Source organism: Sciurus vulgaris, assembly GCF_902686455.1.
Source record: "Sciurus vulgaris genome assembly, chromosome: 4".
Lineage (NCBI taxonomy): Eukaryota > Metazoa > Chordata > Mammalia > Rodentia > Sciuridae > Sciurus > Sciurus vulgaris.
The window spans coordinates 37,344,704-37,370,453 of record NC_136464.1 but is presented as its reverse complement, the minus strand read 5'-3'; the positions used below and the strand labels follow the sequence as shown (position 1 = coordinate 37,370,453).

The 25,750-nt window shown below is 36.8% G+C and overlaps 1 protein-coding gene and 1 long non-coding RNA gene across 3 annotated transcripts in view; one reads left to right on the top strand and one right to left on the bottom strand.

The window, feature by feature from the left end:
* Positions 1-1,132: 1,132 nt before the first annotated feature.
* On the bottom strand, positions 1,133-10,565 carry LOC306659798. 2 transcript variants are annotated; one of them, XR_013763441.1, is made up of 3 exons: positions 10,332-10,565; positions 3,352-3,492; positions 1,133-2,152 (listed from the first exon to the last, which is right to left on the bottom strand). It is a non-coding gene; the product is annotated as an uncharacterized lncRNA (long non-coding RNA). The 2 variants fall into 2 exon arrangements; XR_013763442.1 differs by having other exon boundaries at positions 3,352-3,488; positions 10,332-10,564.
* Positions 10,566-10,664: 99 nt separating this feature from the next.
* The window catches only part of KIF11 (kinesin family member 11), a 55,545-nt gene continuing 40,459 nt past the window's right edge, over positions 10,665-25,750 (top strand). Inside the window, 6 exon segments of the mRNA XM_079137583.1 lie at positions 10,665-10,970; positions 20,845-20,977; positions 21,206-21,303; positions 21,394-21,472; positions 23,517-23,702; positions 23,815-23,939. Of these exon segments, the coding sequence (XP_078993709.1) occupies positions 10,894-10,970; positions 20,845-20,977; positions 21,206-21,303; positions 21,394-21,472; positions 23,517-23,702; positions 23,815-23,939 (698 nt within the window). The 5' untranslated portion in view covers positions 10,665-10,893.

Here is a 25,750-nt window from a genome sequence, read left to right as displayed (position 1 = left end):
AAAATTGAATAAATTTTCAACTCAATTTCTTCTACATATGTAGAAGAATAAAACTTGAGTGGGGCATGGTGGTACAGACACACAACCCTAGGGACTAGGACGCTAAGAAAGAAGCACTGCAAGTTCAAGGTCAGGTGGGCAATTTAAGGGGGACCCTGTTTCAAAAAAACAAAAAGGTCCAGGAACATAACTCAGTGGCAAAGCACCCCTGGGTTCAGTTAGCACAGTGGGGAGTGGGGATAAAAATTGATCCCTATCTTTTACTCTGCACAAGTCAATTCAAAGTGGATCAAAGAAAGATTTAGGACCAGAATTCTACAACTGCTAGAAGAAAACATAGGGTCAACACTCCAATATGTAGGTAGGTGCAGGCACAGACTTCCTCAATAAAACTCCTAAAGCTCAGATAATAAAACCAGGAATTAATAAAGAACTCAAAAAATGTAACACCAAAGTAAATAAATAAACAAAAATAAATACATAAACCCAACCAATAAATGGATAAACAAATTTCTAAAAAGAAGAAATGGCTAACAGATATATGAAAAAAATGTTCAACGTCTTTAGTAATCAGGGAAATGCAAATCAAAACTACATTGAGGTTTCATTTCACTCCAGTTAGAAATCATTAAGAATACAAAAAGTAAAAATAAACTGGGCCAGTGGCACACACCTATAATCCTAGCAGTTCAGGAGGCTAGGACAGGAGGATTCCAAGTTTGAGGCTAGCCTGGGCAGCTTAGAGAGACCCTGTCTCAAAATAAAATAATAAGGCCTGGGAAATATTAGTGGTAAATCACCTTGGGTTCAATCCAAGTAATGCAAAAAATAATAATAGAATTATATATGTATAGATATATACACACAATAATTATAATAATTATATATATACATATAATACACACACACACAATAGGGGTTTTTTTTTGGGTATCAGGATTAAACTCCAGGGCACTCAACCACTGAGCCACATCCCCAGCCCTATTTTGTATTTTATTTAGAGACAGGATTTCACTGAGTTGCTTAGTGCCATGCCATTGTTGAGGCTGGCTTTGAACTCTTGATCCTCCTGTGGCACCTGGCCACAATAGTTTTTTTGTTTTGTTTTTAATTTTTTTTAGTTGTCAATCGACTTTTATTTTATTTATTTATATGTGGTGCTGAGGATCGAACCCCATGCCTCACACATGCTAGGCAAGTGATTTACCACTGAGCCACAAACCCAGGCCCCCACAATAGAGTTTTATTCAGAACAGAATTATATCACTTGCAGGAAAGTGAATGGAACTGGAGTACATCATGCTAAGTAAGATAAGCCAGACTCAGAAAGTCAAGAGTCATATATATTTTCTCATATGTGGAAACTGGAGAGAAATGGGAAAAAGAAAAAGGAACCTCAGGAAAATAGAAGTGAGATCAGTAGGGTAGATCAGGGGATCAGGGGAAGAAGAAAGCCAGGTAAGGGGGAGTTATAGGGGAATGAAATGTTGTAGGGGAATGAAATAGACCAATTTATGCTATGTGCACATATAAATATATCACAATGAATCCCAGTATTATGTATAATTATAATACACCAATTAATTTAAAAAATAAATTCTATAAAAAAAGAGAAATGCATAATTTGACTCCTGGTGAGTATAAAATTTCGCTGATACATTCTAGCCCCAACCCACCTGTGTTAATTTCCTATGACTCCCACAACAAATTACCACAAAATTACTAGCTTAAAACTACAGAAATTTATTTGTTCATAGTCTGGAGGCTAGAAGTCCAGAATCAAGGCATTAGCTGGGCTGTATTCCCTTCAGAGTATCTAAGGCAGATACCATTCTTTGGCTCTTCCAGCTTCTGGTAGTTGCCAGCTTCCTTGGCTTGTGGCCATATCACTCCAACATCTACCTTCATCTTCACATTGCCTCTCCTCTGTGTTCTTCTCTTCCTCCTCCTTCTTTAAATGGGGTCTTGCTATATGGGCTCAGGCTGGGCTCCAACTTGCAATTCTGCAGCCTCAGCCTTCCAAGTAGCAGGGATGACAGATGTTCACCACCACGCCCAGCTCCTCTTCTGTCTCTTCTAAGGACATCTGTCATTGAATTTAGGGCTCAACTGGGAAATCCAAGATAATTTCATCTCATCGTAAAGGTTACATCTGCAGAGACAGTTCTCCAAAATACTTTAACAGTCACAGGCTCTTGAGATTAGAACACAACTTTTGGTGACCACCACCCAACCCACTTCACATTTCCAGCCTCTACTCTCACCTTCTACTAACTCCAGTTCTCACAGCCCCCTGAAGCTTACAATGCAAACTTGTTAGTGCTCTAACAATTTTCAAGCCCAGCTAAAATGTCATTGCCTTTGCAAAAATTCTCCCTCATTTCCATTCCTCATATATCCATTGGAAGTCATCACTTTCTGATGACAAAGTAATTTGCCACTCTATAGGTACTTAAAGGTACTTACTTGATTCTTAACCTTCCATATTTGTAATAAACAATAGATTAGGAATGATGTTAGTCATTTATGTGTCCCAATTGGCAACAGTGTTTAGTAAATACTTGTCAAATGAATATTTCTTGGATCTGATCAAGCCTCTAAATTTAACTGCCATTTACAGGAAATCCAGGGGACAAATATGCCATGAGAACACATCATTAGAATTACAATCAGCAATGTTTCAAAGGTTAGGGACATTCCAGGACAATGACTTGATTTCTTTGACAAATAATTGCAAAATTAATTAAAAAAAAAACGGAAGAAGGAGAAACCTATGAATTAAAAAGGACTTAGAATTAACAGGCTATAACAAGCTTTTTGTGAAACTTCATATAAATATACAAAGGGCCAAGAAGATCCAAGTCGATCTTGAATAAGAATCTGGAACATTTATACTACTGAACAGTAAGAATTATTAAGCTATAGTAATTCAGACAATATGATTTTGGCATGAGGGCAAATTAGTAGTGTCTACTAAAGCTATGCTTTAATACATCTATGCATATGCTATGACCCTGAAGTGCTACCTATAAATCCAACAGAAATGTGAACATATGTTCATAAAAATACATGTACTAGATGGGGCTGGGGTTGTGGCTCAGTGATAGAGCACTTGCCTAGCATGTGTGAGGCACTGGGTTCGATTCTCAGCACCACATATAAATAAATGAATAATATAAAAAAAGTATCGATATCTAAAAAAAATTTAAAAAATTCGTGTACTAGAATGTTCATAGCAACAAAATTAATAATACTTCTAAAACTGTAAACAATCTAAATGCCTAGGGAGAAAACTATGGAATAGTCCTGGAATACTGCATAGTAATGAAAATGAACAAAAATTACACTCACCAGTATGGATCTCAAGATGGCAGTGAAAGAAGCCAGACCCAGCTGGGTGTGGTGACACAGCTGTAAACCTAGTGGTTTGGGAGGCTGAGGCAGGAGGATCACAAGTTTGAGGCCAGCCTCAGCAACTCTCTGAGACCCTGTCTTAAAATAAGAAAATAAAAAATGGGCTGGGGATGTGGCTTAGGTTGAGAAACTCTGGGTTCACTCCCAGTACAAAAAAAAAAAAAAAAAAAAAAAAGAATGAAGACAAGAAGACAGACCCAAGAGATTACATTGAATATTTCCGTTTGTATAAAGTTGAAAACCAGACAAAACCAATCTCTAGCCTAAGAAGTTAGGTTAGTGGTAGGTGAGTACAGTGGCATATGCCTACAATCCCAGCTACTTGGAAGGTCTAGGCAGGAGGATTGCAAATTAGAAGTCAGCCTCAGCAATTTAGTGATACTCTGTCTCAAAATAAAAAAGTAAAAAGGGCTGGTGATGTAAGTCAGTGGTGGAGTACCCCTGTGTTCAATCCCCAGCACAGCTCCCACACATGAAAAGAGGTTTGTAGTTACCTGCCTGAAGGTAGCAGTAACAGAAAGGGAGAATAAGGTGGGGAGTCTTTGAGGTGTGTTTTACATGGATGTATACTGTTTTTGAAAATTAATTGAGCAGTACACGTAGAATTTGTTTACTTTTCTGTTTGCAGTACCTCAATAAAATATTCAGAATCAGATAATCCTCAAAAATGCAAAAGAGAAAAATACATTAACCAAATTAGATGTTTGATTTTTATTGGATCCAGATTTGAACAAACCCATTATGAAAAAGATATATCAAATCAGAAAAGTAGGAATGCATACTATACATTTGATATTAAATAATTATAATTTAATAATGATATTAATAATTAATTTTGTGCAGAGGTTGTGCTTTTGTTAAAAGAATCCTTTGATATACATCTTGGAATATGAAGAGATGAAATAATATAATGCCTGGAATTTGTTTCAGAATAATAGATGAGGGAGTAGGAGGAAGTATGGATAAAACAATATTGACCATGAAGTAATCATTATTGAAGCTAGACAATGGACACAAAGGTATTTATTATACTATTCTCTTTGTTTTTGTATATGTTTGAATTTTTCCATGATAAAAAGCTTTAATATGTAAATTAGTTTTAGGTTGATGGTAATAGAATACTAAAAGCAACATGAATTTTAAAAAATGTTTATTGATAAGTGATTATTAACTATGAATTTGCTTATTAAGAGTTTTCCTAAATGACTTATACTTGCTTAGCCTTTAAATGTAATTTACTTTATGGACAGTGCTTGAAATATTAATAAAAAATCAATAATTCATATTTTTCAGTTCAGACTACCCTTGATTTATCTGTATAACAAATAGCCGAGGCCTTGCTTTCAAGATTAAACATACACCAGAGAAAAGAACCACCAGGTTTCTATAGATACTTATACTATAGTTAAGATAAACAGGTAAATTACTACTTACATAATTAAGCATAATATTACAATTACATTATAAAGCTATAAGCATAATATTAAAATAATATTAGGGTAACCAGGGTGGGTTTTCCTGTAATCCATCTTCACCCAATTCTATGACTTTCATCTGTCATTACTGTTTCTCAGTTGGGAAGGGGCGAGAAAGATCTCACCATATGTAAGGGGGCTGTTAACAATGAAAGTGAGCATATGGCTTAGTTTGGGTGGGAGCTCAGCAAAATTTCAAAGCAAGGGGTCAGTGTTTAGGCTGTGGAGACCAGCCTTTGCGGCCTTTCTCATCAGCTAAGTCTCCACCAGATCCCCTCCCAGGAGCCCCCTTCCCTCAACCATTTTATCTTTTTCACAGCTCCTGATCTCCATCAGCTTCTTCCCACCACATCTCTTTCTTTATACTTAATGTTCCAGCCAGAAGTTTCTCACTTAAAGGTTGAAAGGTGGGGAAGGGAAGTCATTTGCTTCTCCCTCTTCACTTCGTTTGGGCTCCTTTCAGGATCTTCCCTTAAGAGGCTTATTTGAAAGTTACAAACAATGAGTTATTATTATTATTTTTGCTTTATATTCAAATGGAAAAGACCTAATTACCTTTTGGTCTTTAAGGAAAGGTCCTAGGGTTTGGCAAAGAATAAAACTTTAACATCATGTTTTGCTATGTGAGAAAGACATAAAAATATAAAGCCAAAGTTGTGGTTTGGAAGGTGAAAGGAGGCAATCAATGAGAACAGGGGAGGGGAAAACACAGGGGAAACATCAATCAGGATGGTTTGAGACAGGAGAGAGTCTGATGTGTTCCAAGGACTGACAGGAGCCCAGGGAACTGGAAACCTTTATTTCTCCCCCAATTAACATTTGATAGTAAGAGTCTACTATTAGAAAGCTAAAAACAGTAACCAAAACTGGAATTGGGGAAACTCTAGATGTGTTTTTGGACCATTCTTTACAAGTTTATAAATAGTTTATGAACTGTGTTTTCCCCTTAGTTTATAACACACGCAGACATACTTACTGTTGTTCTCCTTAGTATTCATACTCACAGACAACTGGACCTAACCCGACTGTGGCAATTATAAAAACTGATGGTGAAAGTCAAGTAAGTTATCAACTTTTCACTGAAGAACTGCACAAGAGCCTTACGAAATCATAAAATAGAAATGATGTTTATGAAGAATTTTTTAAGTTCTTGTCAGTATGCTTAAATAATTCTAGATGTAAAACTATGTATCAGCTGGGTATGGTGGCACATGCCTATAATCCTAGCAGCTCAGGAGGCTGAGGCAAGAGGATCGGGAGTTCAAAGCCAGTCTCAGCAAAAGCAAGATGCTAAGCAACTCAGTGAGACCCTGAGTCTCTAAATAAAATACAAAATAGGGCTGGGGCTATGGCTCAGCCGTTAAGTGCCCTTGAGTTCAATCCCCAGTACCAAAACAACCCCAAAATACAAAAAAACCAACAAATAACTATATATCAATTATGATTTAACTTGTTTAAAACATTCATATAAACAACTGAAAAGAAACATATCAAAATATTAGGAGTGATACTCATTAGGAAGTGGAAATCTAATATCTATATATAGGAGTTCCAGAAAGAAAGGAGAAAATGAGTGAAACATTCAATGAATAATTCAAAACCATTTCCCAGAACTGAAGGAAGTGAATTAACAGACTGAAAGGATTCTCTGCTCAGTTCAGTGGATGAAAATAGATACACACCAAAGCACATCATTGTAAAATTTCTAGTCCAATCACTATAATGAAGTGTTCAGCTGTGAACAGGCATAATAACCTAAATGCAGATTACTGATTTAACCAAAAATTATAATATTGGGTATATGGGGTAGAGAATGTGGAGAGAATAGTAAACTTTAGAACTAAATCCTCATCTACGTTAAGTTCATAATGTCTAATAGTGTTTCTTGTAAAGATGGAAAAGCCAGAAAAAAAGAAAAGAGTTCAAAGTGGTTGTTTCAGGGGTAAAGGTCTAGAGGAACTGGGGTGGGAGAAGGCACACACATTTTTGTTGTTGCTATAAACCTTTCAGAACTATTTACCTTTGAAAACTATGTTCATGTTTTCACTAAAAAAAATAAATAAATTGGGCTGGGGAAGTAGCTCAGTGGGGGAATGCTTCCATAGCATGCACAAGGCCAGGTTCAATCCCTGATATCTCAAAAAAAAAAAAAAAATCATCAGTTTAAAATAATTTATGAGAAGTATACACGCTCTTGAAACAGAAATGCATGGCTTGTGATGTTGCATTGGGAGAATCAAGGCTAACAACCCTTAATGTACTAAAAAGTACTTTCTAATTATGGGCAGACTTTCAAGAAATGTTGATTTTGATGTTGTTGATTTCAAGAAATGTTTATTTTGAGCTCTACAAGGGTAGTAGAAAGTAACATTTCAGAGACCATCACCTGCTTACTGCAGCAAAATTCTTATAAATGCTCCTAAGACCCTGGTCATCTTCATTAGACCTAGTCTTGAGGGTCAGACAATAATTTAGCCCATTTTCAGGGGCTGGCTCACAGTCACCACTCAATGAGCATATGATGAAAGTAGATGCATGTGTACTAAAAAAACAAAACAAAAACCAAAGAACAAGAAAAACTAGGTAGGGAAGACAAGTGTTAACAGGTTGGAATTTGGAATCAGAAAGAATTCTTTTCTTCCCTGATACTTAATAGCTGTATGAGTAAAATGTACTTACTTGGTCTATTGATAAAATGATGAAAAAGAATAGCTCCTATTTTAGAAAGTTGTTCTGAAGATTAAGTAAGATGTTATGTATAAAGCCTTTAGCATAGTCTGACAGGTATGTTCTAGATAACTGGTAGATATATTTATTATCAAATGGAAATTGAGTTCCTTGTTTTCTTATTTACTTCCATCAATCCAAAAGATTGTCAGTATAAAGTTTTGATATTTGCTAATGAGAAGCGGTTTTGGCATTTGTGTGTGTGTGTGTGTGCTAAGCTCTTTATTTTTTATTTTATAATTTTGGTACCAGGGATTGAACCCAGGGGTGCTTAACTACTGAGCAACACCCTCAGACCTTTTTATTTTGAGACAGGTCTTATTAAATTGCTTACAGCCTCACTACATTGCTGAGGCTGGCCCGGAACTTGTGATCCTCCTTCCTCAGCCTCCCGAGTTGCTGGGATTACAGGTATGTGCCACCACACCCAGGATGTTCCAAGCACTTTATACATATTATTATTTCAGTGCTTACAACAATGATTATTATTACTATTGGTACTGGAGATTGAGTTCAAGGAATCTTTATTACTAAGCTACATGCCCATGGCCTTTTTAAATTTTTTTATTTTGAGATAGGATCTCACTAAGTTGTTCAGGGCCTTGCTAAATTGCAGAGACTGGCTTGAATTTAGAAGCCTCCTGACTCTGCCTCCCAAGTCACTGGGATTATAGGTGTAAGCTACAAGGTAGGGCAACAATGATTATTTTTATTGGTACAATAAATAACAATAAGGAAATCAAAGCTGAGAGATGTCTAATTTCCTTGCAGGTAGGTACCCACTACATATTTACTGAACAACTACAGTGTGTGAGACGCTATAGTGAACAAGATGAGGTCCCTAATGAAATATATTATATCCAGGGAGAAAAAACAATGCAATTACAGATTGTAGAGTTGTAAAGGAAATAACCAGAGTCTGGGGTAGAAAATTATAAAAGGAATGTGCTTTAGACAGGATAATTCGGAAAGGCCTTTTATTTTATTTCTGCTACTGGGGATTGAACCCAGGGGCTCTTAACCTCTGAGCTACATCCCAGACCTTATTTTTTAGGTACTGGGGATTGAACCCAAGGGAGTTCAACCACAGAGCCACATTCCTATCCCTCTTTGTTCTCTCCTTTGGGGCGGCCAGGGATTTGAACCGCTGTCCTTGCTCATGCTAGGTGAGTGCTCTCCCAAAGGAGCTATCTCTTCAGCTCTACCCTCTTTATCTTGGGACAGAGTCTCCCTACATTGTTTAGGGCTTTGCTAAGCTACTGAAGCTGGCCTCAAAACTTGTGATCCTCCTGCCTCAGCCTCCAGTCAATGGGATTACCGATGTATGCCACCATGCCAGACAGCTTTCTATTTTAAAACACCTGTTAGCCAGGCATCTTAGCAAGAGCTGGGGATGTGGTTCAGTGGTCAAGCACCCCTAGGTTCAGTCTCTGATCTGAGAGACAGATTGAGAAATATCCTCAGGATGATAATGGGTAAGCTATGCAAAGTCAGTTTCAAGCAGAGGGTACACCAAGTACAAAAAGGTCTGGATGCAAGACCAGTGGGTGGGAGTGGGGGTGGGATGGGTGAAGCTCAGAGGCTGTTTTGCATGGTAGTGAGGTATGTGGAAAGTGGATGAAGTTGATGAGATTGGCAAAAGTCAGATCATGAGGGCTGTATAAAGAGTATGGAGTTTGAATTTAATTTCAAGTACAATGAGAAGTTGTATAAGATTAAAAAAGCAGACAAAGGGTATAATCTGATTTCTATTTTTTAAAAGATACCTCCCATGCTGAGTGAGTGCAGGAGGGGGAGGAGGAAAGAGAAGTAGGGACACTTGCTAAAAGCCTTGGACTAGGGTAGTGGCAGAGGAGATGAACAGAACTGCAAAAGACATGAAAGAGCTAAAGGTTCTACTTAGCACCAAGTGTCCAGATGAGAAAGATAGGATCGAGGTAAGGAGATAGAGTTCTGTTTTACAAATGTCCATTTTGAGACTGTCAGTGAGTCACCTAAGCTATCAGTAGACAGAGCGGCAGAAGAGAATGATCAGCGGTCTGAGCTTTAGATGTTTAAGGAGAGGTACACAGAGGGGACATGACAGCTTTCCAATGCACCCGGTCGTTACTTGTGAGGCCCAAACGACATCTAGGTTCCGGGCAGTTTAGGTGTGGCCCAGAAGTGCAGTTCTTTGACCCAACTACCGCGTAGGCGCCAGATTTCAGCATTTCCTGGCAGAGCGACCCACACCTTAACTGCGCGAGTCAGGATGCTCACAGTACGCCTACGGAAGGCTGGCCACCCAGACCCGCAGGCCCGGGTGAGCAAGGCATGCTGGGGTTTGTAGGCCGCTTGGCGTGATTGCGTAACCTCTTGCAGACGCCGGAGAACTGCGACATCCCGAGCCTGCGTCCGCCGCTGCACAGCGGTTCCTCTAAAAATGCAAATCTTGCTTTCTTGCGTGGGATCACTTAGCGATGATTTCTTATCAGCTGAAGGATAAGCTTCAGAGTCCATCCCATGACATTCATGTCTATTTGATCACGATTGTGGTAGTCTTACCTCTTTAACACTTCCTAATTATTCTGGACTCTGTCTCCGGAAATACGGGTCGCTTCGGATGTCTCTTCTGAGCTCCAATGCCACTCTCTTAAATTAAAAATTCCGTGTAATTACAACGACGGTCAGCCTTCCCTGGGCGCTTACTATAATGTGCCGATCTACGCTACTTACCCGCATAAGCTCTTTAATTCTCACCACAACCCTCTGAGATGACTACTGTAATTTCCATTTTGCAGATAAGGGAATTTGGGGTTAACGACGTTATGTAACTTGAGCAGGCCCACGCTTGAAGGTGACGCTCTGAGCCGCACATCTCTCTCCCCGGACTACGAGTTCCGGGTGCGCGCGGACGGACCGGTTTTTCACTTTCCCGCGGGCCACGCCCCGGAGGCGGGGATCCGACGACGGCGTCGCGTCCCATGGTGCTTTGCGCAGCCGCGCTGCTATTGGCTTGGCAACTTGGCTCCTTTTTCAAATTGAAGCGCCGAGTCGTTGCTGAGTTTCTGGGCCGAGACGAGATTGGTGACTCTGTCCGGCTAGTGCGGGACAGGTCACAGCCAGTCAGATCCTGGGTGGATAGCGGGCACGGCGAGCTGCGTGCGTCGGTCCTCCTGTCCGCGCCAGCTCCGGGCGGGGGAGGCGGGCACCCAGGCCCGCATCCGTCGCCAAACCCCTGCGAACCCCACAGCGCCCTAGTCCGCGGCCAGGCCTTGATTTTTTGGCGGGGACAGTCATGGCGTCCCAGACAAATTCCTCGGCGAAGAAGAAAGAGGAGAAGGGGAGGAACATCCAGGTGGTGGTGAGATGCAGGTAGGAGAGACCTGTTGGATTCGAGCGCCGGTGTTTGCTCCCTTCTGCGCCGTCCAGGGATAGAAGGGTTTTGTTTGCAGAAAACCTATCGGTTTCTTGGTCTGTCTCTGGATTCCTTACGTTCTGTTCGACAAGAATGATACTAGGTTGGTGTAGGATGTAAATTAGGGTCTGTTTTTCAGAAGAAAAAAAGGATGCTTGTGTTAGAAGTTATAGTTAAACTGCTATTCAGGAGAGTTTTTGATCATCCTTTTTTACGGGAAAGTGCGTTATTTTTGAACTAATATTGATAAAGATTTAGGTGTCACTTTTATGCGGTTGCTACTTCATGCAGTATGTCAGTTTGGAAATAAGGCTGCATACCTACTTTGCAGATGGTTGGTTTAGCGCTTATCTTGGGGTTATCTCCCATCACCTCGGAAAAAGTAATTGCTTGTTTTCTGTAACTATTCTAGATGCAGTATCTTCTACACCTCTGTTAAGTAAACTTGCTGAATTTAAACATTCCACGTTAGGTTATAGAAGTGTGAGAAGAGCAAGACAGCTTGTTAGCGTAGGTATATGGTTGTACTACAACTTTGCTTTGTGGAATCATTTATTCATATACCAAAAAAGAGAAGGAATTTTCGGGATGAGTGGTGTTTAGGGGTATTCAACTCCCTCCTTACTGGTTTCTAAATAACTTCTCAATATTTGTGTTCTTTAAGAAACTGGAGTATCGGTATTTTGCCGGGCTGGCACTAACTCTTGTGCTCAAGGGATCTCCAGCCGCACCCTCTCAAGTAGCTAGGACTACAGACATACGTCACCGCGCACCAATTTAACTAATAGAGGAAAAAACATACTTGTTGTAGAAACTGCTGCTTAATTAGAGATTGAATCACTCAACTTTTTAGAGGCTCTCTACGTATTGTGCATATGTATCTTGTGTGTCTGTTTTTGTTGCCATTGTTAAAAATTACTGTTGCTACTTTTCTGTGCCCAGAAATATCCTGAAATTAAAAGGTTATTTAAAAAACCTTTATCAACAAACTTTTTTTTGGTTCAAATATGGTACTTGAATTGTAGATATCTAAGGTGATGACTGAATTTCCAAACTAGGTGTCAAGAGAGGAAATTAGGTAGGAAATTTAAGCCTTGTCAATGACACTTGCTAGTTTAGGTTCTTGGACTTTTGTTTTTGTTTAAAATTTTTTTTCAAATGTACCTTGTTAATTTTGGTGTTAAAGATAAGGAAATGTGCCTTCTGTAGAAATAAGGTGATTTGTATTAAGAAAGAAAGAAAGAAAGAGAAGCAGGGTATGGTGGTGCATGCATGTAATCCCAGAGGCTCCAGAGGCTGAGGCAGGAGGATCACAAGTTCATAGCCAGCTTCAGCAACTTAGTGGGGCCTTAAGCAATTCAGCGCCTCTAAATAAAACATAAAAAGGACTGGGAATGTGACTTAGTGGTAAAGTGTGCAGTACCCCCCAAAAAAAAATTGTATTCCAAATGCATATAACATAAAATGCACCACCTTAATCCTTTTAAGCGTGCATCTTCAATGGCATTAAATATATTAAAAATATTGTGCACCCATCATCCTCATCCATCTTCATAATTCTTCATCTTGAAAAATGGAAACTCCATACCCACTAAATAACTCTGTTTCCCCCTTCCCCAGCGCCTCTGTGATTTTTTGACTAAGTACCTCAGATAAGTGGAATCATAATATAGTATTTATGCTTTTGTGATTGACTTATTTCACTTGCATAATGTCCTTAAGTTTCATGCATGTTGTAGTACATGTCATAATTAGTTTTATTTTTAAGAAGGTATAGTACACCATTATATGTACATATCACACTTTCTTCATTTATGTGTCAATGGACACATTTTAGCTATTGTGAATAATGCAACTAGGAACATAAGTATACAAATAGCTCTTTGAGACACTGTTTTCAATTAATTTGGCTATTTAGCCAGAAGTAGAATTGCTGGCTCATATGATAATTCTATTGCTGGTTGTTACGAGAAGCTAATATGTTATCTTCCACAGTAGCTACACCATTTTACATTTCTCACATGGAGTGCAAGAGTTCCAGTTTCTTCACATTTATATTACTATACACACTTATTATTTTCTGCTTTTTTTTGCTAGTAGCCATCCTAATGTGTATAAGGTGGGGTATTTAATTATATTTTTCATTGCATTTTCTTAATAATCTTTTCATGTACTTATTGGCCATTTGTATATCTCCTTTGGAAAAAGTTCCCAGTCCTTTGCCCATTTTTAAATTGGATTTTTGTTGTTCACTTTTAGTTCTCTACATATTCTGAATATTAATCCCTTTTCAAATTCATGTTGTACATAATTTTTAATTTTTAGCACATTCTGAAGATTGTCTTTATGCCCTGTCATACTATATATATATATGGTATAAATATAAATATATATATATTTAAATATTTATTTATTTATTTATATTGGTACAGGGATTGAACCAAGGCATTTAACCACTGAGTTACATCCCCAGCCCTTTTTATTTTTGAGACAGGGTGTTGTCACTAAGTTGCTTAGGGCCTTACTTATTTGCTGAGGCTGGCTTTGGACTTGTGATCCTGTTGCCTTAGCCTCCCAAGTCACTGGGACTTCATGCCCAGTGATAGTATCATTTGATTCCTAAAATTTTAAAATTTTTATTAAGTTCAGTTGTCTATTTACACTCTTGCCTGTGCCTTTGGTGTGGCATCTAAGAAATCACTGGTAAATTCATTCTCATGAAGCTTTTGCCTTATGCTTTCTTCTAAGAGTTTTAGAGGTTTAGGTTAAGATTTAAGTCCAGTTCATTTTAAGTTACTTGATTCTTTTGCATGTGGATGTCCCATTTTCCCCATCCTCGTTGAATGGTCTTGGCACCCTTGTGAAAAATCATTTGCCCATATATGAAAGGGTTTATTTCTGGGTATTCTATTCTGATCCTTTTGTCTGTATGTCTGTCTTTATTCCATTTCCTGACAGATTTGATTATTATAACTTTGTAGTAAGTTCTGAAATCAAGAATTATGAGTCCTCCAGCTTTTTCTTCTTCAAGGTTGTTTTTGTTATCTAAAGTCACTCGAGATTCTGTATGAATTTTAGGATGACTTTTTCTACTACTGCAAAACATGCCATTGAGATTTTAATGGGGATTATTTTGAATCTGTAGATTACTTTGAGTATTGTTGAGATTTTTTTTTTTTTTTTTCTTTTTCTTTTTTTGGTACTGGGGATTGAACCCAGGGGCACTTAACCACTCAACTATACCCAGCCTTTTTTTTTTTTTTTTTTTTTTTTTTTAATTTGTTCTAATTAGTTATACATGATGGTAGAATGCATTTTGACACATTGTTCACAAATGGAGCACAACTTCTCATTCCTCTGGCTGTACATGGTGCTGAGTCACACTGGTCTTACAATCATACATGTATACAGGATAATAATGTCTGTCTTATTCCACCACACCCAGCCCTTTTTATTTTTTTACTCTGAGACAGGGTCTTGCCAAATTGCTTTGACCCTCACTAAGTTGCTGATACTGGCCTCGAACTTGCAATCTTCCTGCATCAACCTCCTGAGTCACTGGGATTACATGCATGTGCCACCACGCCTGGCTTAATATCTTAATATTAAGTCTTCCAGTTCATGAACACAGATTTGTTTCTATTTATTTATGTCTTTTTATTTTTTTCAACTATGTTTTATAGTTTTTATGTACAACCACATGATCCAGTGAGTTTTTTCCTTCATTATATTAATGTGATATATTATGTTGATCAGTTTTACCTCCTTGGTTAAATTAATTCCTAAGTATTGGATTCTTCTTGATGCTATTTTAAATGGAATTGTTTTTGTAATTTCCTTTTAGTGTGTAGAAATGCAACTGATTTTTTTGCATATTGACTGTCTTTATACTTGCTGAATTCATTCATTAGTTTAAACAGGGTTTTTTTTTTTGGTGGAATCTATAGGATTTTCTACATGTAAGATATCTGTGAACAGAGCTAATTTACTTCTTTCTCTGCAATTCAGATGTCCTTTATTTATTTTCCTGCCTAATTGCTCTGGCTAGAACTTTCAGTACTCTGTTGACTAGAACTTGTGAAAGTAGACATCTTTTTTTCCCCCCAATACTGGGGATTGAACCCAGGGGAGCTCTACCACTGAGCTACATCCCCAGCTCTTTTTTATTTTTATTTTTGGCGGTGCTGGGGATTAAATTTAGGTCTTCATGCATGCTAGGCAAGTACTCTACTGCTGAGTTACATCCCCAGCCCTATTTTAAAATTTTTAGTCAGGGTCTCATTAAGTTGCCAAAACTGGCCTCGAACTTGTGATTCTCCTGTCTCAGCCTCAGGAGTCTTCACCCATGCCCAGTTTGCTTTGCACTCGATCTTAAAGGAAAAGCTTTCAATCTTTGATCATTGAGTATGATGTTTGTAGTAGATTTTTCATGTATGACAATTATTACATTGATGTACTTTTCCCCATTCATTGTTTTTATCATGAAAGGGTTTTTGTCAAATACTGTTTTTTGTACTAATGGACATGATTCTGTTTTCTTTTTCCTTTGTTCTGTTAATGTGGTGTATTACATCAATCAGTTTTTGTGAGTTTAACCATCCTTGCATTCTGGGGATAATTCCCAATTGGGAGTGTGTATAATCTTTTTAATATGCTGCTGAGTTCAGTTTACTAGTATTTTGGTGTGCCTATCTTCCCATCCTGTGCATGATATCAAATCCTCGCCCATGCTAGGTACATGCTCTACCATATACCCTCAGCCCCTTGTGGAGCATTTTTGAATCAATGTCTTTAAGGAATAGTTATCTGTAGTTGCCACATAGTGTCTTTGATTTTGGTATTAAAGTAATGCTGTCCTCATAGAATGAGTTAGGAAATATTCTCTCCTTTTCAATTTGAGAAGATTTGGTACTATTTGGTACTAGTTCTTTTTGAAATATTTGGTAGAAATCACCTTGAAATCATTAGTCTAGGCTTTTTCTTTCTTTCTTTTTTTTTTTTTTTTTGGTGCTGGGGATTGAACCCAGGGCCTTGTGCATGCGAGGCAAGCACTCTACCAACTGAGCTATATCCCCAGCCCCAGTCTAGGCTTTTTCCTTGGCAAAGTTTTGATTACTGCTTCAATCTGCTTACCAACTACTTATAGGTCAGATTTTCTATTTTTTGTGATTTAGCGTTGGTAGGTTTTATATTTCTAGGAATTTGTTCATCTAGGTTACAGTTGTTGGTGTACAATTATTCATAACACTTAATAATCCATTTTACTTCTATAAAGTCAATAGTAATGTTCCCACTTTCACTTTTAATTTTAGTAATTTGAGTCTTCTCTTCCTTAATTGATCTACCTAAATGTTAGCTTTGCTGATCTTTTTGAAGGATCAGCTTTTGGTTTGGTTAATTTTCTATATTGCTTTCCTCTTCTCTGTTTAATCTGTATTATTTCCTTTCTTCCCCTATCTTTGAATTAATTTGTTCTTTTTCTAGTTCCTTAAATTACAAAGGTAGAATGTTGATATGCTGTCTTTCCTGTTTATTTGTTTGTTTGGTATTGGTGGTTGAACCCAAGGGTGCCCTACCACCGAGTTGAGTTACATTCCCAGCCCTTTTTATTTTTTTGAGACAGCATCTCACTGAATTGCCAAGGCTGACCTCAAATTTGCAATCCTCTTGCCTCCATTTCCCAAGTTGCTAGAATGACAGGTGTGCACCTCCAGGCCCAGCTCCTGCTTTCTTAATATAGAATTTAATATAGGATTTATAGTTGTAAAGTTTCCCATTGGCACTACTTTTGCTGTGTCCTATCAGTTTTGGTATGTTGTTTTCGTTTTCATTTATCTCTAAATACTTTCTCATTTCCCTTGTGATTTCTTCTTTAATTCTTGGTCATTTAAGTACACACACATTTTAAAAATGCATCTACTATGGTTTTATTTCAGTTACTTTGTAATTTTTTTTTTTTTTTTGGTGATACTGGGGATTTAACTCATCTTCTCTACTACTGAGCTACACCCCTAGCTCTTTTTGTGTTTTACTTTAAGACAAGTTTTCCCTAATTTGCCACAACTGGTATGGAACTTGCAGTCCTCCTGCCTCAGCCTCCTGAGTCTCTGGGATTGTGGGCCACTGTGCCTAGACTAGAGACCTTTGCAATTTCTGTTTTCTACCAGGAAAGCTTTTCCTCCCAAAGATTTACATGACTGGCTCCCTCACATGTTAATGTTTTTCTTGTGAGTTTTTTTTTTTTTTTTTTTGTTTTTATTCCTTCACATTTTAGATTGGGGGTGTGTGTGCTGTGGATTGAACCTAGGGACATTTTGCCACTGAGTTAGAAATTGCAATTTAAATTTCAAAATAGCTCTTTATTTTTAATTTGAGATAGGATCTTATTAAGTTGCTTAGGGCTTCACAAAGTTGCATATTTTAGATGTTAAATGTCACCATCAGAGAAACATTTCTTTTTTTTTCTTTTTTTAAAAATTATTTTTATTTTTTTATTTTTACAGATTGCATTCTGATTCATCGTACACAAATGGGGTGCATCATTTTGTTTCTATGGTTGTACACGATGTAGATTCATACCATTTGTGTAATCATACATGTACATAGGGTAATGATGTCTGTCTCATTCCGCCATCTTTCCTTCCCCTGCCCACTCCCTGCTCTCATTTTCCTCTACGTAATCTAAAGTTCCTCTATTCTTCTCTTATCCCCCTCACCCCTATTGTGTATCATTATCTACTTATCAGAGAAAACATTCAGCCTTTGGTTTTTTAGGCTTGGCCTATTTCACTTAGCATGATATTCTCCAATTCCATCCATTTACCTGCAAATGCCATAAGAGAAGCATTTCTTGACCAGCCTAAAGTAGCACCCACTTGTCTTCCCCATTACCCTTTAATATACTTTATTTTCATTTCTTATCAGTATCTAATCAGTACCTAATATATTTATTTGTTTATTTGATGGTTGTCTTTCCCTCCTTACCTGCCCTTAGGTTAAAATCTCCCTGAGAACATGAACTTGGTGTTTTGTTTTAAATTTTGTTTCCTTCACTGCTGTATTCCCACTAGTTACCATATAATAAGTACTTGATGACTATTTGTAAAATGAATTTAATACTTCTCCACAGAATAGAACTTAAACATTTCTTTTAAAAAAATCTTTAATCTCTCTTCCCTCACCATTTTGGTTGTTGAATGTTTATACTGAGACCAGTAGATCAATGTGTTTGTTAGTGTGATCAGTAGTAATTTTGCCATTTCTAATTAGCTAGAGAAGTCTGGGTAGAAAAATAGTGGCTCGGCTGTACTCTTTCTACTAGTACAGATAGAACCTAAAGCTCCTCTGGGAGTTTTGATAACTTTTAGGAAAGTGTGATCTATATGAATTTCCTGTGACTCAATTATGACAACTTGAGTGGTATTCATTTGGTAACTTAATCGTGTGCCCAGGCAAGAGAGAATTCAGGGATGCCAGGAATAATAGAGTAATTGGAAAAGCTTTAGCCAAAGGAGAGCAATTCACTCCACTTGAAGATACTCTTAGCCTAACTCCAATATGTTAGTTCTGACTTTGTTTTTTGTAGAATGTTTAATAGTATTGCAATTCATGTGGATTGTATGCATTGTGTAGGCTTAGTACAGTTGGCAAATGACATCATTTCTAGATACTTTCGGGGAGCTGTTCAATTTCCTATTATCACAAATTTGGTCTTCTGATAAATCAAAAGTAAGCTAGTGAAATTGCACAGTCCTTCTGTTGTCTGAATTTATGTAAGAGGTATAGCTCCTTAAAATACATGTATGTGTAAAGTTATGTTTTCTTAGAAACATGAATGTTTGCAACCATTGATTTTGAAGAAATAGTTACTGTGTATTGTTTTACAAAGTTTTCATGAAGACTATATTATACCAGCAACTTCTGATTATCAGTGATAACTAGTTTTTTTATAAAAAATTTTTTTCATTGTAGATGGACACAATCCTTTTACTTTATTTTTATGTGGTGCTGAGGATCAAACCCAGTGCTTCCCATGTTCTAGGCAAGCGCTCTACCACTGAGCCCCAGTCCCAGCCGAATTCTAACTGCCTATCTACCAGATTTGTGAATTACACACACACACACACACAATGAATAAAATGGAGTTTTCATACAAAAAAATATATATGTAAGCTAATGACATGGGATATGCTACAGGGAGTTGAGGTATTCTTTTTAAATAAATGGCAATTTGGGTTGTCTAGTGATAAGGGGAAGATAATATCCTATTTGGCTTTTCCTTCCAAAATGTATACTACTCATTGAGAAAAATGAACTCAGAATGAGGTTGCTCCCTTCCACCCAACTGTGTATTATGTATATAAATGTCTTATGGATGCTGCTCTGTGTATTGTTGTTTTTAGTTTTCCCATAAAAGAGAATGACATTTTCCTCTTAAAGAGAATGACATTTATTAAGTAAAGTAGTATAACAAATATTTAAGAACCTATTTGTACTAAGCATAGTAGTGGACCCTGGGGAAACTGTAAACTAAACAGAATTTCTTTCCCCAGTAATCTGAGGTCTATTAAGAAACATGGGCTAATTATTATACGAGAGGTGATATTTAAGAAATGATAAATAGGGGCTGGGGTTGCAGCTCAGTGGTAGAGTGCTTGCCTAGCTCATGTGAGACCCTGGGTTCGATTCTCAGCACCACATAAAAATAAAATAAAGGGATTGTGTCCATCAAAACTAATACACATACACACATACATACACATTTTTATTTTATCTTTTAAAGAGAGAAAGGGTAAATAAAGGGTGCTGTAGGAACATAGGGCAAAATTTAATGTGGCCTTGGTGCAAGTGGGGGAGGGAAGTGTCCTGGGAGGAATTCCCCAAAGAAGTAATCTTTTAAGTGAAATACCTCTTTAGGCAGTTCAGTAGAATGAAGATCAGTGACCCTATATGTTTGGGCAATGCAGCCCTTCTATTCCAGTTGTTACATTTCAAAAACAAGGTTGGTGGTATTATGAATGTGACAGTGTTGTGAGGACAAAACAAGCTAGCACATATTAAGAACTGGGAACAATGAGTACCTGGCATATAGTGCTCAACATATTTGTCATTATTTTTATCTACTTTTAATTTTGTGTCTTATATCCACTGGAAGTTTAGCATGTTGAGTAAAATTTGACATGTTCTTTCTACTATACCATAACCTAGCTTGATTAGATTATAAGAATTGTGGAAATAGAATTCTGGGGGGGGTGCATTTTTTACAACTTATATTCTATTATCATCTACTCTAAGAAATGGTTAGAATTTGGTGGAAGGGAGTGGTGCTAGAGATTGAACCCAAGGACACCTTACCACTGAGCTACATCCCTAGTCCTTTTTTATTTTTTATTTTGAGACAGGGTCTCACTAAGTTACTGAGGCTGGCCTTAAACTTGTAGTCCTCCTGCCTCATCCTCCTGAATGATTGGGATTACAGGTGTGTGCCACCACACCCTCAAAACTGTTAGGATTATGGTTTTCATATCTTTGAAATTTTTTTAAAAATGAATTTTATTTCTGGGAACTAAACCCTTATAATTTTATCTGCTTTAGCATTTAGTCCCCACTTAATCCTCATCACCAACAGTGAGTCACAACTTCACAGTTCACATTTTTCTTAACAATATTGTTAATGAAAATGTTGATAAACTAAAAATTTTTTCGTTGTGTGGTGTTGTTTGTGGTGCTGGTTATGAAACGCAGGGTCTCATGCATGCCACATAAGCTCTCTACTACATCCCCAGCCCAAATTAAGAGTTCTTGAATAACTTTGGGTCTTTCTTTTTACAGACCATTTAATTTGGCAGAGCGGAAAGCTAACGCCCATTCAGTAGTGGAGTGCGATCACGTACGAAAAGAAGTTAGTGTACGAACTGGAGGATTGGCTGACAAGAGTTCAAGGAAGACTTATACTTTTGACATGGTACTTAACTTTCTTCTTAAAAGGGTGCTACTTTTTAGTTACTACTGAAAAGTAATCTTAATATACATATTGTCCTGGAAAATGGCGTACTCTTATGAATTTCAGTTATCCCTTCAAGTTGTTAAGTGATTTCTAATGACCTGAATTAGTTAATATACTACAAGTAAAATTATTAAAATGAATAATTTTTACGTCTTCTTTCTTTAAGAAATTTCTTTATCTTGATAGGTTTTTGGAGCATCTACTAAACAAATTGATGTTTACCGCAGTGTTGTTTGTCCAATTTTGGATGAAGTTATTATGGGCTATAATTGTACTATTTTTGCGTAAGTTGATGAAACTTTATATGTTTTTTTCAAGTTTATGAAATGGTTTGTGTATTTGTTTTTGGTCAAACACTTTGTTAATCTTGACAGGTATGGCCAAACTGGCACTGGAAAAACTTTTACTATGGAAGGTGAAAGGTCACCTAATGAAGCATATACCTGGGAGGAGGTATTTTTTATAACATACTTTTATCTCTAATGTGACAGAAATTTTATTTAGGATAAACTATTGCTGTAGTAAAATTAAAGTGTATGATATGGCCCCTGTTTAAGAAACATAGTCTCATTGGGAAAACTTGTGGCACGTTAAGGTGATAAAAGAGAGGTCTGTTTGGGACCAAATAGTTGGAGAAGAATACAGTGGTCCCTCTTATCTTATGGGGACTTTCCCTTTTTTTTGTACTGAGGATTGAACCTAGGGGCACTTAACTGCTGAGTTACATTCCCAGCCCTTTTAATTTTTTATTTCAAGACAGGGTCTCACTAAGTTGCTGAGACTAACTTTGAAATTGGGATCCTCCTGCCTTAGGCTCTCTAGTTGTTGGATTACAGGCATGCACCACTGTACCAGGTTTTTGGGGACTTTTCTAAGGCCTCCATGAGTACCTGAAATGATAGTGTTGAATCCTATACATACATAGTTATGATAAAGCCTAATTTATAAATTAGGCATAGCAAGAGTAAGTACAGTAACTAATAATAAAATAGAATAATTATAACAATATACTATAATAAAAGTTATGTATAATGATATCTCTCTATATATCTCATCATACTTTCACCTTTTCACTTAAAGGAAGCACTTTACAACCTCACTTTGACATGTCCTAATTGCCACCATTGATACTCTTAATGCTTTAGGGATATTACTAGATAAAATTAGGGCTACCTGAATACTAGTACTGCAATACCAGGGCAGTTGATCTAATAACCAACAGGGCTACCATGTGACTAATAGGCAGAAAGCACATATTGTATGTATGTGCTGGATAAGTGGATGATTTCATGTCCCTATCTGGATGGTGCAAGATTTCATCATGCTACTTAGAATGGTACACAGTTTAAATTGTAATAAGTGTTTATTTCTAGAATCTTCCATTTAATATTTTTGGCTGTGATTGATCATGAGTAACTGAAATCACAGAAAGCAAAACTGTGAATAAGGAGGACTTAAAAAGTTGGAGCATGAATAGAGCTTAAAGAAAAGGGTTTTGCTGTGAGCCAATGAAAGTTACAAAGAACAGTGTGGTATTTCATTAATGATGACCTTGAGTGTTTGAGAAATTAAAACAACTGTATGGTTTAGTTTTGAAGAAAGCATATAGAATATTTCACAAGGATTTTCACAATGTGTTTAAATGAGTTTAATAACTTAATTCTCCAAATTACTGACTTTTAGATGTCCTTTTTTTAGTGATAACATAGCTGAGCTGTCAGCATACTCTACATATGGATAATAAAATTATGGAATTATAACCATTATGAGATATAGAATAGGCACATTGCTTCAAATTTTAGAGATTTTTAACAATTTTATTAAGGATGCTTGGATAGTTGAGAGACACCCTGTTTTTTTTTTTTTTTTCTTTCCCCAGACTAAAATGAGAATATTACATTTTCATGAGGATAGTTGGGTGGGATAATTGAATTTGGCTTTATAAGTAGGATGGTTTAATTGGTTTCTGTAATGCTCAGGTAGGAAGATGGCTGAAAGGAATGACAAATTTGTGCGTGGTTTGAAGAATACTGTTGAACAGACTGTTGTAAATGAGTTTTCTAACATTAAGTTGTTTTTAATTTGCTTAGTATAAGGTATCCCTTGGCATCCAAGGGGGTTTGTTTCAGGATAACCTTCCCTCTGTCCTCCATATGAATGCACACACACATTCCAAAATCTGAGGATGCTCAAATCCCTTAAGTCAAATGTTATATTTATGTATAATCTATGTACATCCTCCTGTAAACCTTAAATCATCTTTACTTATAATATGTGATATAATGTAAATGCTATGTAAATAGCTCATATGCCATCATGCTTAAGAAATAATAACATTTTATCCATAGTTGGTAAAATGCAGAACCAATGGGCACAAGGGCTGACTGTACTTATGTTTAAATATACTGTAGAGGAGGCCCTTTACAGTTATATGAGTTTCAAGTATCATAGTAAATGGCATTCTTCATTTATTTTAATCCTTGTTACATAATTTCAGGATCCTTTGGCTGGCATAATTCCTCGTACCCTTCATCAAATTTTTGAGAAACTTACTGATAATGGTACTGAATTTTCAGTCAAAGTGTCTCTGCTGGAAATCTATAATGAAGAACTTTTTGATCTTCTTAGTCCATCTTCCGATGTTTCTGAGAGACTGCAAATGTTTGATGATCCCCGCAACAAGGTAACTATCTTTGAGAATGAAATGTTTCCATATTTCAATGTGCGAGGCTTTAAGAAGTCAGTGTCCTTTTTAAAAAACCAATCAAATTGGTGTTCTTTTGATATTTGATCAGAGGGGAGTGATAATCAAAGGTTTAGAAGAAATTACAGTACACAACAAGGATGAAGTCTATCAAATTTTGGAGAAGGGGGCAGCAAAAAGAACAACTGCAGCAACTTTGATGAATGCGTACTCTAGGTAAGAAAGCCATAGTTTCCATCCTGGCTCCATTTTCTTTTTTAGAAATATTAGGAAATTAGGGGAATTCAAATTGGGATGATTCAAGGTATGTGGGTCACATTCTTAGGTTTGTTTGTTTGGTTTTGGTAATACTGGTGATTGAACCCAGGGCCTCACACATTCTTGGCAAGCACTGAGTTATATCAAGCTTATTTTTGTAAAATAAAATAAGCACAGCCCTTTTTATTTTATTTTGAAACAGTATCTTGCTAAGTTGCCCAGGCTGATCTCAAACATGTGATTCTCCTGTCCTGGCGTCCAGAGTAGCTAAAATTACAGACACGTACCATTGCTACTGGTTATATATACTTACTGGTAGATTTATAAGGAGGGGGCTTTGGTAATTGGCTTCAGATTTGTAAGAAGTGCACCAATATTGGAAGAATGTTGAAAGGAGAACAAAGAAAAGTTGAACTAGAGCAGAAATACTAAACATTTTTAAGTGAAAGAATTCTTTTTTTTTTTTATCTCCCCAAATGAAATCATACCTGGGAGCTGTAGTCAATTTTGGGTTGGGATGCTCAGATGGCCTCTGAGGCAGTTAAGTGAAGCCACTACTAATACTGAGAACATAGTTTGAAAATCCTTGGTTTGAATAAGGGTTAGAAGAAAGTCAACTCTTTATTTTTAACTGGCTTCATTTTCATGTAGGAAGACACATTATTAACACTGGCTTTCATGGTAAGAAAGGGACAAATTTATCTTTTAATTACTTTCTATGATATATAAATTCCTATTCCATACATTTGTCTAACTCAGGAACTCCTGAGTTATATGGACTAGAGTGAAGATCAATTTTAATGAATGTGTATTGATAAAGAAAAGGAAAAATTAATCCAGTTTCCCCAAATCAGAGTTGATTTCTATAGTTAATTGTATTAATTCTATAATATTCATATGAACATAATATCATAACTCAGATTTATAGTTAATATGCTTTGTTGTGCTGTCCCCTTTTCTGTAATTAAAATAATTTTTATAAAAATTACGCTTATAATTTTTTGTTTGTTTGTTTTTGTTTTTGGTACTGGGTATCTAACTTCAGGGGCATGTTACCAATGAGCTGCATCCCCAACCGTTTTTATTTTTTATTTTGAGACAGAGTCTTGCTAACTTGCTTAGGGCCTCACTAAATTGTTGAGGCTGGCCTTGGACTTGCAATCCTCCTGCCTCAGCTCCTGAGTCCTAGGATTACTGATGTACTGCCACCACAATGTATAAAAATGAAAAATGTAAACTTTTAAAAATAATATGAAATTACAAATAAGAGAATTAAACATTAACATATTCTCTACCAACTGTCAATGAAATTAACAAACAATGATACTCGCCAAGTGCCATTAATACAGAAAAGAAAGATGTATTTGGTCATCTCTATGATTTTTGTCTTCCCCCGATAAAAGCTTAAATGTCAGTATTTAGCTTAAGGTATATTTTTGAACACTTTATGGTCTAGCAGAAATTATCTTATGGTGTTTTAGTAGGCATGCTATTTACTATTTCTGCTGTTTAGGAGAAGGAGTTACTTATTATTTTTTTTTTTTTTGGAGTTACTTATTTCTAATAACAATTCTCAAAACAGAAATATACTTGTACACAACAGTAGACTTAGAGAAGGAGTAATCCAATGGCTTGCCTGGTGGTTTCTGAATTTATGGTAATGACATATTTCAAGTGGTTCTTATGAATAGGAAGATTGATTGGGAGCCTTCCACTCTGACACACCAAGCAACTGTCCTGATCCCACCACATAGTCATCTTCTAGCTTT